Raw genomic sequence first — 14518 nt, forward strand, 5'->3', positions numbered from 1 at the left:
AAGACACCTTAGACTTTGTGCAACCTTGTACGTCCTTGACTTAGCGTGATTTTTGAAAGAACTGGCTAGTATAATGAATATCGCCCTGGTCCTTGCCTGAACGACAGGAGCGATTCTTGGTATCCTGGGCTCATCCTTGTTTCTATCAACTTGCAATCGCCTTCACAATGTAAAACGGTGTCCTTTGATCCTTCTTGAACGCTTGAAACGTGATCAACATCCAAAACTTAAGCATGTTTAGAAATTTCGCTCTGGTCCCTGAGAGAGGGACAGGAGCGAATTTGGGTACATAGTATAAATCTTTCATCATATTAACTTGCAATTGTCTTCAAGGTTCAAAATGATGCTCTTTACTCCCTTTCGAACACTTAAAATGTGAGTGGCAACTTAAATTTGGACACATTTGAATATTTCCCTCTGGTCCCTGACTGAGGGACAGGAGCGAACTTGAGCATATAGTGCAATTCCTTCATCTTTGGCGGTCCTTGCAACTTCATTCTTCATCGAGATACCTCAAAACGTCATCGCCACCTTACACCTTGACTTGGAGTGACTTGAATTTGGGTGGAAGGCAAGATAACTAACATTTCGCCCTGGTCCCTGGCTGAGGGACAGGAGCGAATTTTCATTTTCAAGTTCAATCACACTTTGCCAACTTCCACAATTATCTTCAATGGACTCGTTGTGCCCCCTTTCATTCATCTTTGGCCTGGAGTTCGTTTTAACTTGGCAAGAAATTGATCTAAGGAAGAAATCGCTCTGGTCCCTGACTGAGGGACAAGAGCGCCTAGGCCAATATGGAGTTCATCAGGCGTCTTTCAATCTTCAATTTGGCTTCAACAGGTTCGTTATACCTCCTTTACTTGCTTCAAACTCAAAACTTACTTGATCTTCACTCGAATTTTGCCCTATGAGGAAAATCGCTCTGGTCCCTGGGAGAGGGACAGGAGCTAACATCAAGTTCGCCCTGGTCCCTGGCTGAGGGACAGGAGCGAATTAGCTTCTAGGTCTAATTTTCCTCATGTTTGTGCTTTCAAATTATATTCAACTGATAAAATGCACTTCTTTGGTTCTCCTCAAATCGTCAAATCGCTCAAATCTTGCAAGGACAAGGTAATGTTGGATTTTAAGCTCCGGTCCTTCAGTGAGGGACAGGAGCGATTTTTGCTCCTGGCACATTTCCATGCTTGTGAAATTCTTCAAATTATATTCAACGGAAAGAACATGCCTCCCTTTATCACTTCCAATCCGAAAATTGTCTTGATCCTGCAAAGACAGTAAAATTTTGAAAAACAAGCTCCGGTCCTTCACTGAGGGACAGGAGCGATTTTTGCTCCTGGCACATTTCCGTGTTTGTGAAATTCTTCAAATTATATTCAACGGAAAGAACATGCTTCCCTTTATCACTTCCAATCCGAAAATTGTCTTGATCCTGCAAAGACAGTAAAATTTTGAAAAACAAGCTCCGGTCCTTCAGGGAGGGACAGGAGCGATTTTGCTTCTACAGGCTAAAATATCATGATTTTATGAGTTCAAACACTTCACAAAGCAAAAACAAGTCATTTCCAATGCCCAGAATCAATCATCAAAATTCCAAAATTCGGTCAAAATCATTCCAAAAAAATCAAAAATCTCATCATTCACACTTAGACAAATTTTGGACTTTGCATTCAAAATTCCGACTGAAACTAGACCAACTCACTTAGCTTCTGGCGAATTCACTTTATTTCCAAAATTGCATCCCTCGGGAGGAAGCTCTCAAATTCAAAATTGGACTGGACTCTGGCCTGAAAACACAGTAACAGAAACCCTAAGGCTTGACCCTAGTCCAGACAACTGGCATACTATACCAAAATCCTAAAAAGCAGAGAGAAAGGCGAGCAAAAACGAGCAAAAAGAGGGGGTCCCCATTTTAATGGGGCGATGTGTGAAATGGTCACAACAGGGTGCCATGCTGATGCGGCATGCATTCTGAGCGCTCGCCTGTGTGGGGGGCCGTTGAGATGCACAGAGGTGAAAGTGAACCTCACCTGTAGTGTGGAGGGTCATAGATGGACCACCGAGGGCAAGGGGCACACAGAGGTGCAAAGCCATGGCGAGAAGACGAACCTTGTAGATGAAGTCGACCCTCAAACCCTCAACGAAACCCTTGCCTCTGTGGTGAGTTGTGGTTCCTGTACCGCACATGAGGCACCAGTATCTTTGTCTTTACTGTGAAGGAAACTTACAAATCAGATCAAAATTTGAAACCCGCTCTGATCCCATGTTGAATTTTGATGATCAGAGATGTAAGTAATCGAACATGTTAATTGGGTACTCATTTAAACATGGGCAATGACTCGGATCATTGTTGCCCTCCCAACCATAGACGATAAACTATTATCGTCACCCCCGAGCACATTTCCTCTTAAATAGACCTACTTGTCTTAGAAAATGATCGATGGTGAAGTGAATGAAATCGCACCTCATATATAGATGGGTGATACCCTTTCACAAAGGGTTGGCCCTCATGACTCAAGCAATAATTAATTAATTTCATTTGATATTTAATATATGAATTGCTCCATCAAGGTCGGCTAATCTAGCAAAAATAAAACATAGTGTATTAATAGCTTTGGGATATCTCCCGCTGCTAACCACATACATCAACACTCTATACAAAGTTGTGCATGATTACAATTTTGTTTCAGTTCTTGAAGCCGATATTTTAATGTTCATGTAAGAGCAATTTCTTTTTTCTCTTTCTGCACCGACTATTATGCAAAAATTCATAGATTTTTACAACATTAAATTTTGCACTTTAGTATCTTGTACCTTCGATTTTTCTTGAAAACCAAATTAACACATTTTCTTTTTTGAAGATGAGAAACCCAAAAAGTAGTTCATACACAAAATTTTGTGACTTGCTGCATATACACCAAGGCAACCACTAAAAATTCTTCCATGAGATTCTCAAAGGCAGTGGAATCATTCTATTGATTCAAACATGATAGGAGAGCATCAAAAGACTTCTTATTCAAAACTTCATGTTTACCACATATTGTAACTAGAGAAGTCAATTTTGCATTATTTTTATGAATAACACCTTTCCAAAACCCTTGAACGGTCAAGTAACAAGTTATATCTTTCTAGCACTTGGACTTTCTAATTAGCTTTTGGTCCACAGACTAATTTTTCATACGTAAACTCATCATTTGCCCCTTCCTCACACGAATTTGGTAAGTGACATGTTTTATGTTCTTCTAAAATTGTCAGCACCTCCTTCAACTTCTAGCTAAGCATAACTCTAGCTACAACTGCTTGCATGACATGCAAACTTTATTACAAATTATCTTGCATGCAATTACCAAACTTGCAACAATGTTCCATAAGGATTATTTTAAAACCCCTTTTCATTTCTCAAGAACCCAAATCATCATTTTTTATTTTATAGAAAAAAAAATCTTTTTTCTTCTACCAACGATTGTATCCCTTGAATTATAAAGGAAACTTAAGCAAGAACATTTGGAACTCTTGGCTTGTGAGGTAGCGTTTTGGAGAGCTAAGGCCTATGAGGCTTGGATTGCGGCTAACGACAAGAATACAAAATTTTTTCAAGCCTCTACCAGAGAAAAGAGGAGCTTCAACAAGGTGAAGTATATTGTGTGCTCAGATGGGAGGGTGGCCCACTCACAAGAGGAGGTTGAGGATACAATTACCTTTTTCAGGGCTCCACTGGTCGTCGAATGGGGCTATGGATGCTTGGCATACCGAGGCCATTTTAGATTGCATTCTAAGGTGTCTATCCCACTGAGTACAGTATGTTGATTGCTCCCTTCTCTGCCAATGAGGTTAGATGTGCATCTTTTCAACTTCATCCCAACAAGGCCCTAGCCTACATGGCTTCATGACGCTTTTTCAAAAGAGTTAGCATTTCCTTGAAGACGATGTGCTGGAGATAGTGGAGGACTTTAGGTTGAAGAAGAGGTTTGTTAGAGACATCAATAACAAAATCATCGCCCTCATTCCGAAGAAGGATACTGATGCCATGGATTGCACTGCTACTAGGACTAGAGGAAACATACTGTAGATTCAAACTATGACTATGCCCAATAGGCTCCTGGGCTAAGTATAGACACAAAATAGAAAGATGAGCATAGAGACATCCCCAACACGTTCAAACAAGGGGTTGTTCAGGAGGATTGTGATAATAGAAGAGTGGATGAAACTATAACCAACCTCACTAAGGATCTTGAAATAGTTGGAAATACACTAGCTAATGAGGTGACTATTGATAGATATCTCCTACATTTTTTCTCCCCCCTGCTCCTAAGGGCACTAAAAAAGGTAAAGTTATTGCTTCTGGGAAGGGCAAGCTTACCTTCCCTGCAAAGAATAAAAGGAAGGAGACAAATTTAGTTATTGCAAAACCCAATTGTAAAAGGATTGAATCAAAAGATAAGCATCCTAAATGCTATAACAACTTTGGGAATAATGTAGAGGCATCACCATCAAATGATTGCCCTGAGCCTTAAATGCACATCATAAAATGTTAGGGGGCTTGAGTCCCCTGATAGAAAGCATATTGTAAGGAGATTTGTCAAGAATTGTTACATTGCTCAATACATGCAATGCTTTCTTCACCACCTAAGTGCTTTGATCAATCAGTTGATCTACCCAAGAATCAACTGTCTTGGCCTTTTGAGCAGCTTTCTCTAATTGCTTGATAGATTTTTCAGATGTGGAGGAAGTCAAAGGATCAACCTGTTCTGAAGAGTTAGTGATCTTTTGGATCACCGTGATGAGTTGTGAATTCTTTTCCTTGAGCTCATTTTTCTTTGCCAAAAGCTCATCATAACTTTGGACCAGTGAAGCCACTGAATCCGTAGCATCATGCATAATACTTGCATGTGTTTGGCTGCATTTCTTCTGGTGGTTTCTCAACTAAGGGCTCTACCACTTCTGCATATTTCATTTTATTATTATCTACCACCACCCATGAGACTGTCTTTGCCTTCTTAGCAGCCCTTGGCTTAGGTTTCCTAAGCTACTGGAAATCAAATATGTCTGGAGAGATTTCCTGCTTCTTCCTTTTGGGTGTGATTGAACTCAACCATGGGGGTAGTTGTAATGAATTCACATCTGAGACAGCAACTGTGGTTTGTGAAGAAACGGGCTCTGCCTTTACCAAGGTTGTCACTCTAAGCGAAGCCTCTGTTTGGACAGCGATGAGCGTTTGTTCAGGTGGCAAATCATGACTAGCTTCAGTCATGAACTTATCAAAACTCATGACGGAAGTCTCGACCTCAGGAAAAGATACACTGGATAGGATAGCATATGAGGGATTCACATTAAAGACATTCTCCAGTCCGCCATGAGAAGTCTCAACAGGTACTTCAACATTAGTACAAACAGATGTACTTAGTTTTACAGGATCTACATGAACTGTGGAGAAAGAGTCCACATCTGTTTCAATTGGAGACATGGGTACATCCAACGACAATTGAGGAGTAGCTATATGAGGAGAATCTAAGCCTATAGAAGGGGGTGATCCTAATGTATTCTCCTCACGTGTGTAATTTTCAACGTCAATAATATGGATATGCACTTGAGGCTTTTCTTTTCCCTTTAGTGATACATCTGGTGGAGGAATGACCAAAGCCCTACTCACCCTTAGCTTGATTCTAGTGCCAAAAGAGGAGGCACCTTCTTTGGACTTGATTCTCACCTTAGATCTTCGCCCAACTGGTCTAGTTGAATCACTTTTTGCTCCACCTTTAATCTTGATAGTCTTGACATTATTATTCTTCAACCAAGCATTGGTGTTAGCAAGAATGGGCCAAAATCTGTCGAAAATAGAAACACACTCCTTTTGTGACCATTGAGGAGAAGGAAGAGGAGCCTCTGCAACTCTTTGCTAGGTATACTTTGGGTCAAGGATCTTCCCGTCATCCACCATTCCTTCTAGGATCTTAGTTAAATCCAAATCTACAATCTGCTCCAAGGTGAGCCTGTTGTAATCCATTCTCTTGATGTCTTCTTTAGTGCAAAGGTCATCCCACACATCCTCGAGGCAATGAACATGAGTGAAGTCTCTCTTGATTTTGTCCTTCATCCCCCGATAATCAAAATCTTTCCTCTCCTTGAACTTCCTCAAATTGATTTCTTGAAGTTCGGTTTCCATTGCCTTGGCTCTTGCTGAAGTGGTCAAAGAATATGGACCAATTTGCAATGGATTGTGAGTGGAAATATTGATACCTTGCTTATGATTAGCTAACTAGATTGCCTTAACTGCCATTAGTCACCTAGCCAACTCCATCAGAATGATCTTGTCGATGGGATATCTAGGTAGCATGTATGGACGACCCTCAAAACATCCAACTCTCATGTAGGTAAAAGTTGAGAATTGCAAGAAGAAGCATTCGTACTCATTCACCTTCCTCCATGTTGCCTCAGAGACTCTCCTGTTCTTGAGTGTTTTGTCAAATAAGCACATGAAATAACCAAAGAAAGCATCCCGCACACTTCTGTAATGAATTATACTAGGCCTCAAAGTGAGTTGCTCATAATACCTTCATACTAGCACCAGTGATTTGTCACCTTTGGTAGAAAGACCAAGAAACTGTTTAAGTGATGCCACTATGTACATCAAGTATGAAATCATGTAGAAGGTGAGAGTGGTTGGGACTTGTCATAGCTGCTCACACAGGTTGTCATTGATTATATCTCCCCAGAAAATATGAGATTGCCCTTTCCTCATAAGTACGATGTACTTGTACATCCAAATCTCAAACATATTTGAGTGTCTTAAACCCATTATCCTGCTAAGAAGCGTGATCATATCGCTGACTTCTTCAATGAAATCAGACCTATACAACTTGGGCTATCTTCAAGAACCAGGTCCTGGGAGTCTTGAGCCATTTAGAGTTGATGTGTCTAATGCAATCTGACCTTCTCTGGTTATAATAATCTAGAGCACTCTTCATAGAGATGTTTGCATACATAGGGGCAACTGGAACTTTGAAAATCTTGTCAATGGTCTCTGGATCTAACCTGATAATGATATTGCCATCAACATCTTTGATCATCCTAGATTCGCTGTCCAAATAAGCAGCACATGCAAGCACAAACTCAGGCTCCAAGGCAGCCACTGGGAAAGAGGAGACCAAATGAATGTGACTGTTCAAGAGCAACTGCATGTCATGAGTCGGTGATTCTTTTGCTCTTTCTAGAAACTCAAACATATCAACATGTCCAATTTTTGTGTCCCTGATCTCATCAATGAGAGAAATCACTTGAGTAGGAGCGATCTCATTCTGATATTTATCATATTTGAGTTTCATCTTCTTGTTGGAAGGAGATATTGGCTCTTTTGTCATTGAACAGGAATCCGCATCACTATGATGAAAACTCAAAAAAGTGAGAACATCTTCTGCAGCTATTGGGGATTCCATGATGCCAAAACTTGGAAAATCAATGCTCACACCAAGACTTGCATGGGTATTTATCATGAGAGAACTGGGACCAACACAAAGATGCTTTGTGGATAAGCTTGGACAAGGACAAGGGAGGAATTCAGATCTCGGAGGGTTGATTGCAAGTGAAAGAAAACAAGCTTGGAATGCCTGTCTTGGGAGTAATAATGAACTTCTACTTGTAGAGACCCGATTGCAAGTGGGTAAATAGTTGGAAATGGTAGGTAAGATAATACATCCTACACTTGTAATCGGGTCTTAGAGACCCGACTACAAGTAAGAATGGCTTGCAAATGAGTGAGCAAAGTTGACCATTTTGCCTTTGAAATCGGAATTTGGGAACTTTGATGCTAGTCTTCATCTAATAGCCAAAGGTTTGCAATCGGATCATGATGATCCGATTCCAAATAGTATTTGAAACTGCGAAAAAGGGGGGAAATATGAACCTGCAACCACCTCTTAAGAATCCGAAATGCCTCTTATAATGTATAAATAAGAAACACACTTTACTTGAAATCGGGTCCCCGGGACCCAATTACATATGAATGACAAACAAGCAATGTTTGATCCGATTTCAAGCAAGCATTATAATGCAAGACTTGCAGCCATGAATGAACTTGCTTTCATCTTCTTGAAACCCGAAAAGCAACATGGAGGCGTAAAAAGAGGGAAATACAACAATAAGCACTTGCAAATTAATCAAGCTCATGAACATATGGAAAGCGATGATAGCGAAATATGTAAGCAAACCCTCAAGGTCTAATTCTAAGCATCAATGAATGATACAAAGTGATATGCAAGGGAAAACAACGAACTTGTGATATGGGCACATTATAGGGAAGGACCATGGCGTGAAAGATGAAGGCGATCACAAGTTAGATGCAATGAGAAGATCACGTAGTCTCCAAATTCGAATAAGAAAAAGGCAGTGACTTAGGAAACATGGCAACAACAACAAAAATACACATGCAGCGATATGGCATGAGAGGACCATGGGACACAAGGGGTTTCAACTAAGATTTCATTAGCAATACTTGAACTAAAGAGATTCAACCACAAAACTTTAAACGCCTATACAAGACTGAAAAAACCAAAAACAAAACAAAAAGAAAAGAAGAAGAAATACCTTAAAATCACCCAATACTTGGAATGAAGCCTCAAAAATAAGAAAGAGCAATAACCAAAACTCAACGGTAGTCCTCTTTAAAGAAAATGGAGGAGAAATACAAATCAAACTAGGAAGCATTCAAAGCATTTCCCCTAAAATCGCCTTGGAAGAGGCAACCATGCAAGGAAAAGTTAAATGCAAAACTAAAACACTTGTAATTGGGATCTAAGAGCCGGATTGCAAGCATTATAAGATAAACGAAAAGAGGAAATTAAAGTGTAACCAGGCCTTAGACCTCCGATTAAATATGCCAAAACCTCTATAAAAAAGACTTCACTTACTTGTAATCAGGTCTTAAAGACCCGATTGCAAGTAAGACTGACTAGAAAAAGAAAACTAAAATTGTAATCGGGTTTAAAACCCACGATTACAAGTGAGACTAAAAAGAAAACTAACTCTAATTACTTGAAATCGGGTCTTGAAGACCCGATTACAAGTTAATAAAGTTCACTTGCAATGCCTCCAAAAAGTTCCTCAACTTGCAATAAGACACTAGAAACCCGATTTCAAACTAAGAGAGGCAAAAACAAAACCGAACAACCTAAACTTAATAAGGAAAACCAAAAGAAAATGTACACTTGATAAGACATTAATCAATATAAATTTTAACCTCGAAAAGCATGCATTAGAGACATAATGATATGAATTTTTACGAAAAATTCGAAGGGGTAGCCTTTATTTTTAGATTACAAAAATGAGGACAACACAAAGCTAGTTCATAGTGCCACACCAAGGTGGGACATTACATCTGAGCACATAATGACTAACAAGGATAGGAGGTTGAGGACGAGAGAGCACTCAAATGACAAGAGAGACTTCAGCTAGTAAAAGCCCCAAAGAACCATATATAATGGTGCTCACTATCTATCATCTTAAATGGATTTCCTAAGTATTTAGGTAATCTTCATTCCAGATCACTCAAATGGATGGACGGATAGATAGATAGTTTGAAAGGGGGCTCTAAGATTGTAGATATCGTAGAAGTGAAGCACCTACCCAAACACTTCTTTGGCATATTCTTAGGAACAATTCAACAACACAAAAACATTCTCCTTATTGACCTTTTTATGTTCTTCACCCATAAATCATCCTAGACATTATTTCAACAAATTCCAAAACCACTTATCTCACTCTTAAAGAACTACTTACTGGAGTGCCTATTAGAGTGCCCATTATCCAAAGCGCTACCATATTTTGTACTCTACCCCCCTGCCTTTTCTACCCTCCTATAAAAAGGGCACTAGAACTCTAGATAATGGGAACTCAAATAGGCACTCCAATAAGTGGTTCCTTGTATTCAGATAAGTGGTTCTGGGATAAATTAGAGATATTGTTGATCATTGATCAAGTTGTCCAAGTACTCCCCCATAATAGATAGTGGGGAGAAGATTGAGAGAGAGGGAAAGGGCAGAATCCCTCAACCTATCAGTCCAGCCATCTAATATATACTTCCATAGTGCTCTCTCTCTCTCTCTCTCTCTCTCTCTCTCTCTCTATATATATATATATATCTGTGTGTGTGTGTGTGTGTGTGTGTGTGACGTATGGATTGTGCGCTTCATAAGAAATGGGAGCTCAGAGTCTTCCAAAAATTTATTTGCTTCAGTAAAGCAGTGGTAATTTGAGCCATAGTTTCTATTCCTCAGTTAAATATTGATAGCGTTATTTTTAATAGGCAGCTGATTTGTTAATAAGGAACCCATAAAATGAATGTAATCAATTGGATTTCACCCTTCAACACATGAATATACATAATAACCACAACTGAAATCTGGAGTGTGCACATATGAAAAAGAAACTTGCATACAAACCTCTGAGGCAAACTTTTTATCTGGAAACAATGCATCATTCCTTGCCATGATAAGAGGGATTAATGCACAAATCAAAGCTGTTAGCAACAAGTGCAAAATGTTAAGTTATATACGTAGTCACAGTTTAATTTGAAAACTTCAAATGCATTCAACAGTAGTTAGGTACAGATTTTATATTCTGGCATGTCGAAAGGAGAATTTACATACAATGATTGAAATCATGCAATGCAATTCTGAAATATTCTTCAACTATCCGAGGTGCAACCCGGAAAACCTGTTTTAGCCTTTCTGATTGGGCCGAACCCATGGCAGCTTGTAATGTAGCAGCCATTCCTTGAGATGTCCAGTGGCGCTCCTGCACATGAATTTCATGATAAAACAAAAGCATAACAAACCTATTGGTAAATGCTGATGTATCATCAAACACAAACGATTTTTAAAATGACCAACAATGCCAATTTACCATAGACCAGATCCACATCCAGTGCAAAACAGATACCCTCAAGAAAAACAATAACACCCAAAAATCCACTGAATACAAAGAGCATATCCATTAATATCAGATTATCTAATAGCAATAAGACAGTTTATTCCATTCTCAATGCAAAAACTACAGGATTAAATAGTATATGTATGGCTCTATATGAGTCGTATCGAGTGTCCAAATAAACAGATTCAACAAAGCAGCAACTAGAACATCAACTCACTTCTCAACTTCAAAGGATATGTATAAAAGCAAAGAGAATGAATACAACTAAGGACAATAACATCAACAACATTCCTCCTCAACCTCAATTTGAAGTTACGTCTTATACAAGTCAATTAAGGCACCTCATTTTAGATTATTGACTCCTTTGATGAGTAATCACGAGAATGCAGTTGAGGCAGATTTTTAACAGAAACAATTTTCGATCACCCACTACTCATATTTAGGATTTTATCTTTGCAGTAGCCCCAAAAAACTTTTACAGAAGAATCGGCCACCCTCAGAATCTGTAACATCATCAACATCAAACCTAGTTTTCTGAGATGTGGCAGATGGGACTTGGACTATTCATCTATGTTTGGGCAAGCTTGAGTACCAAATATTTAAGGAATCCATATAATGTCTAGCATATCAAACAAATTCAAACAAGCAACCAACCCAGAAAATATAACACTGTATTATCCAAAGCCATATCCAACTACAACCCTTACACAAGAATTGTAGAAAGGAATTCTAATACTACCCCACAATACATATTTATATCATTTAAGATATTCTTTCAAAAAATTGAACAAAGACAAAACAAACACCCTACAACCAAACAAAGGTAAAATGTGCATCTATGAAAACCCCATTCCGAACCATGACTATGTAGGAACAAGCAGCTTATAATTGTCCATGGTTGACAACACTTGGTATAATAAGAACAGACTTAAAAATCTGGAAAACAAATGACAATCTACACACTAAAAAATCTAGGAAACAAATGACAATCTACACACCAAATGATGAGATAAACTCATTCTAAACTTGATAGGAAACCACTCAAAATATTGTTACACACACTCACCACTGTATATGTGCAGGTCAAAATTTCCACAACTAAAAAAAAATGTTGCTGCAAAGTCTATTACTTGAAAAAGATTACCCTAACGAGGCCTCCAACAATAATAACCAAAACCTGAATTACGCCAAGAAATTACCTAGACTCAAAAATCTGATCAGATGATCCATATCTTTCTTAGAGAAAGTTGACTTTGAATTAGTAAGCTTCCTACATTTTGTTTTCAACTTAAAATGCAGAATTTAAATAAATGTAGATTGATACCGGTTCTCCCCTATTTTGGCTGGGTCCTGGTCCTGGTCCGTGCCCGGTCCTGGTCCTGGTCCGGTTCGCTCTGGGTCCCACCCGGGTCCTGCCCAGGCGGCTGGGTTCCCTGTGGGTCCTGCATGGCAGGACCCACAGGGAACCCAGCCGCCTGGGCAGGACCCGGGTGGGACCCAGGGCGAACCCAGGAGGACCCGGGTGAACCCAAGCCGGTGGGTTCCCAAAAACGGGGCCCACGGGTTAGCAAGCATTTAAAAACAATAAAAAAACAATATTTTTAATCTTCTAATTACATCTAAACCCTAATCCGCCCCTCTATGATGCATTTCATGCAATTATGGATTTATGATTTATTGATTTATGATTTATCTGTTATCATCTATGTATCATTGTATGGGAAAGTTACATTGTATGTTTGATGTTTCATATTTGTATGTTTGAACTGTGAACATATATAATTTTGATGTTTGAAGTTTGAACATATATATATATATATATTTAAAAAAATTAAAATATATATATATATGTACGGACGAACCCATACCCGTACCCAAAAAATTTATTTTTTTGCCGAATCCGCGAACCCGTACCCGAATCCGAACCCGAATCCAAACCGGAACCGGTAACTTAGTCAATAATCTACAAAACACATGTAGAATACTTGCACAGAAGAACCCTGTTGTACTCATGAAAATTATCACACTATGTCAAATTTCAAGCTAAAAAGTTGTCTTTTCATCAAATCAGGAGTCTTCTTTCAAATCCCGGTCATGGTTCACCTTGTCATTTGTGCCATGTTCCATTCAATGACTTTGCAGTGTCAGTATAAAGACGCTTTCAAATGCATTCACCAAAGAGAAGCATAGGGTATGAATGTCATCAAAGCGAAGAATAAGGTTTGAATGGCAAAAGCATTACAAAGATCCATCAAGGCATAAATATTAGAAATTGCATTTCAGTATAGTGAAGCACAACTTACCTAAAAGGAAACATTGAAAAGTTTAAAGAAGTTGCAAGACGGATTCACAATCGCTTGAAGCATGCGATGGCATTGGAGGAGCAGTTTCAAATTGTAACTTAATGTTGAAAAGTGATTGCAAAACAGTTGGCACACTTGGCTATTCTATTCGAGCATTCCCAAAGACAAACTTTCAAACACCCATTGCTCTATGGTACAGGTTCGTGATATGGAAGATGATAAAGTTTCACTTGAAGAGGCATATTCCAGTGAAACTTTTCTGCCTGGATGGTTGATATGAACTTTTCTGCCTGAAACTTCAGAATTTCCAACTGCATTAGATAGGTTTCCAATAGAGCTTATTGTCTAGTTGTCAGATGCAGAAAATCCGCCATGAACAATTGCAGAGCTGGACATCAACAAAAAGAGCTTAAAGTTGACAAAGGCTACAAGGCATAGAATGGTGAGCCTTCAAAATTTACAGGACAATTGATTAGCATGCACCTTTCAACAGCAAGGACTGATTTTAGACAAAATTCGCAAAGTATATTACTGGCATGCAGCCCAGAACAGGTATACAATTTTTTGAAGTCAAAGTTTGCAGACAGGAGTTAAGGCACACAACTTGTTCAAACAAAGTGAATTTTTGTTTTAAGTCAGTATCTGTGAGCTCATTAAATGTCACACACCGACTAAGGAACGGGAAGATTAAAGCTGAAAAATCTGCTGAAAACTCTGCAGCATAGTGTCCAGGTGTGCACCACAAAGAGGATCAACAGAAAGTTTAAAGTAAAAATTTGCTCATTGGAAGAGAAACACAAGTTTTTGAAACCAAACTCACTGTCCAGAAAAAAGCTGTATGCTGCGATAAAGGAGATGATGTTTTAAATTCCTCGAAATTTGAAAGACTATAATCAGGCTCATGCATCAAAAGAGGAAAGATGAAATTTTGAGATAAAGTTGCAATTAGCATACACTGGCACAAGCTCCTGCAAAGCAGACATTTTCACAAAAAATACAGTGCTAGCACACACATTAAAGTGCACCTTAGTGAGGACTGATAGGTGTAGATTTAAAAAAAAATTGCAACTTGTACACTATTAATAGGTGTGCATCTGTCTGTAAAAGAGCATGACTTTTCTGGAACAAAATCTGATCTGCTATAATGTGTTTGGTACAAGGGAAATCAGTTTTTAATAGACGGAAGGCAGAAAAAGGAATGTTGTACACAGGTGTTTTGATCCTTTGATTCATCCTTCACATCATTTTATTCAGTTTGGCATCAGCAGAGCTGCAGAAGTTTTCAACATATC

The 14518-nt window shown here is 38.9% G+C and overlaps 1 protein-coding gene across 2 annotated transcripts in view; it reads right to left on the reverse strand.

The window, feature by feature from the left end:
* Positions 1–14518, reverse strand: part of LOC131045338 (uncharacterized) — a 290081-nt gene that overhangs the window by 136615 nt on the left and 138948 nt on the right. For both annotated transcript variants that reach the window (XM_057978918.2, XM_057978917.2), the window contains exons 9-10: positions 10641–10788; positions 10434–10510 (exon numbers count right to left, since the gene is read on the reverse strand). In XM_057978918.2, coding sequence (XP_057834901.1) covers positions 10434–10510; positions 10641–10788 — 225 coding nt within the window. The remainder of the gene's footprint in view (positions 1–10433; positions 10511–10640; positions 10789–14518) is intronic.

The sequence above is a fragment of the Cryptomeria japonica genome, chromosome 8 (genome assembly GCF_030272615.1).
Source record: "Cryptomeria japonica chromosome 8, Sugi_1.0, whole genome shotgun sequence".
Taxonomy (NCBI): Eukaryota; Viridiplantae; Streptophyta; class Pinopsida; order Cupressales; family Cupressaceae; genus Cryptomeria; species Cryptomeria japonica.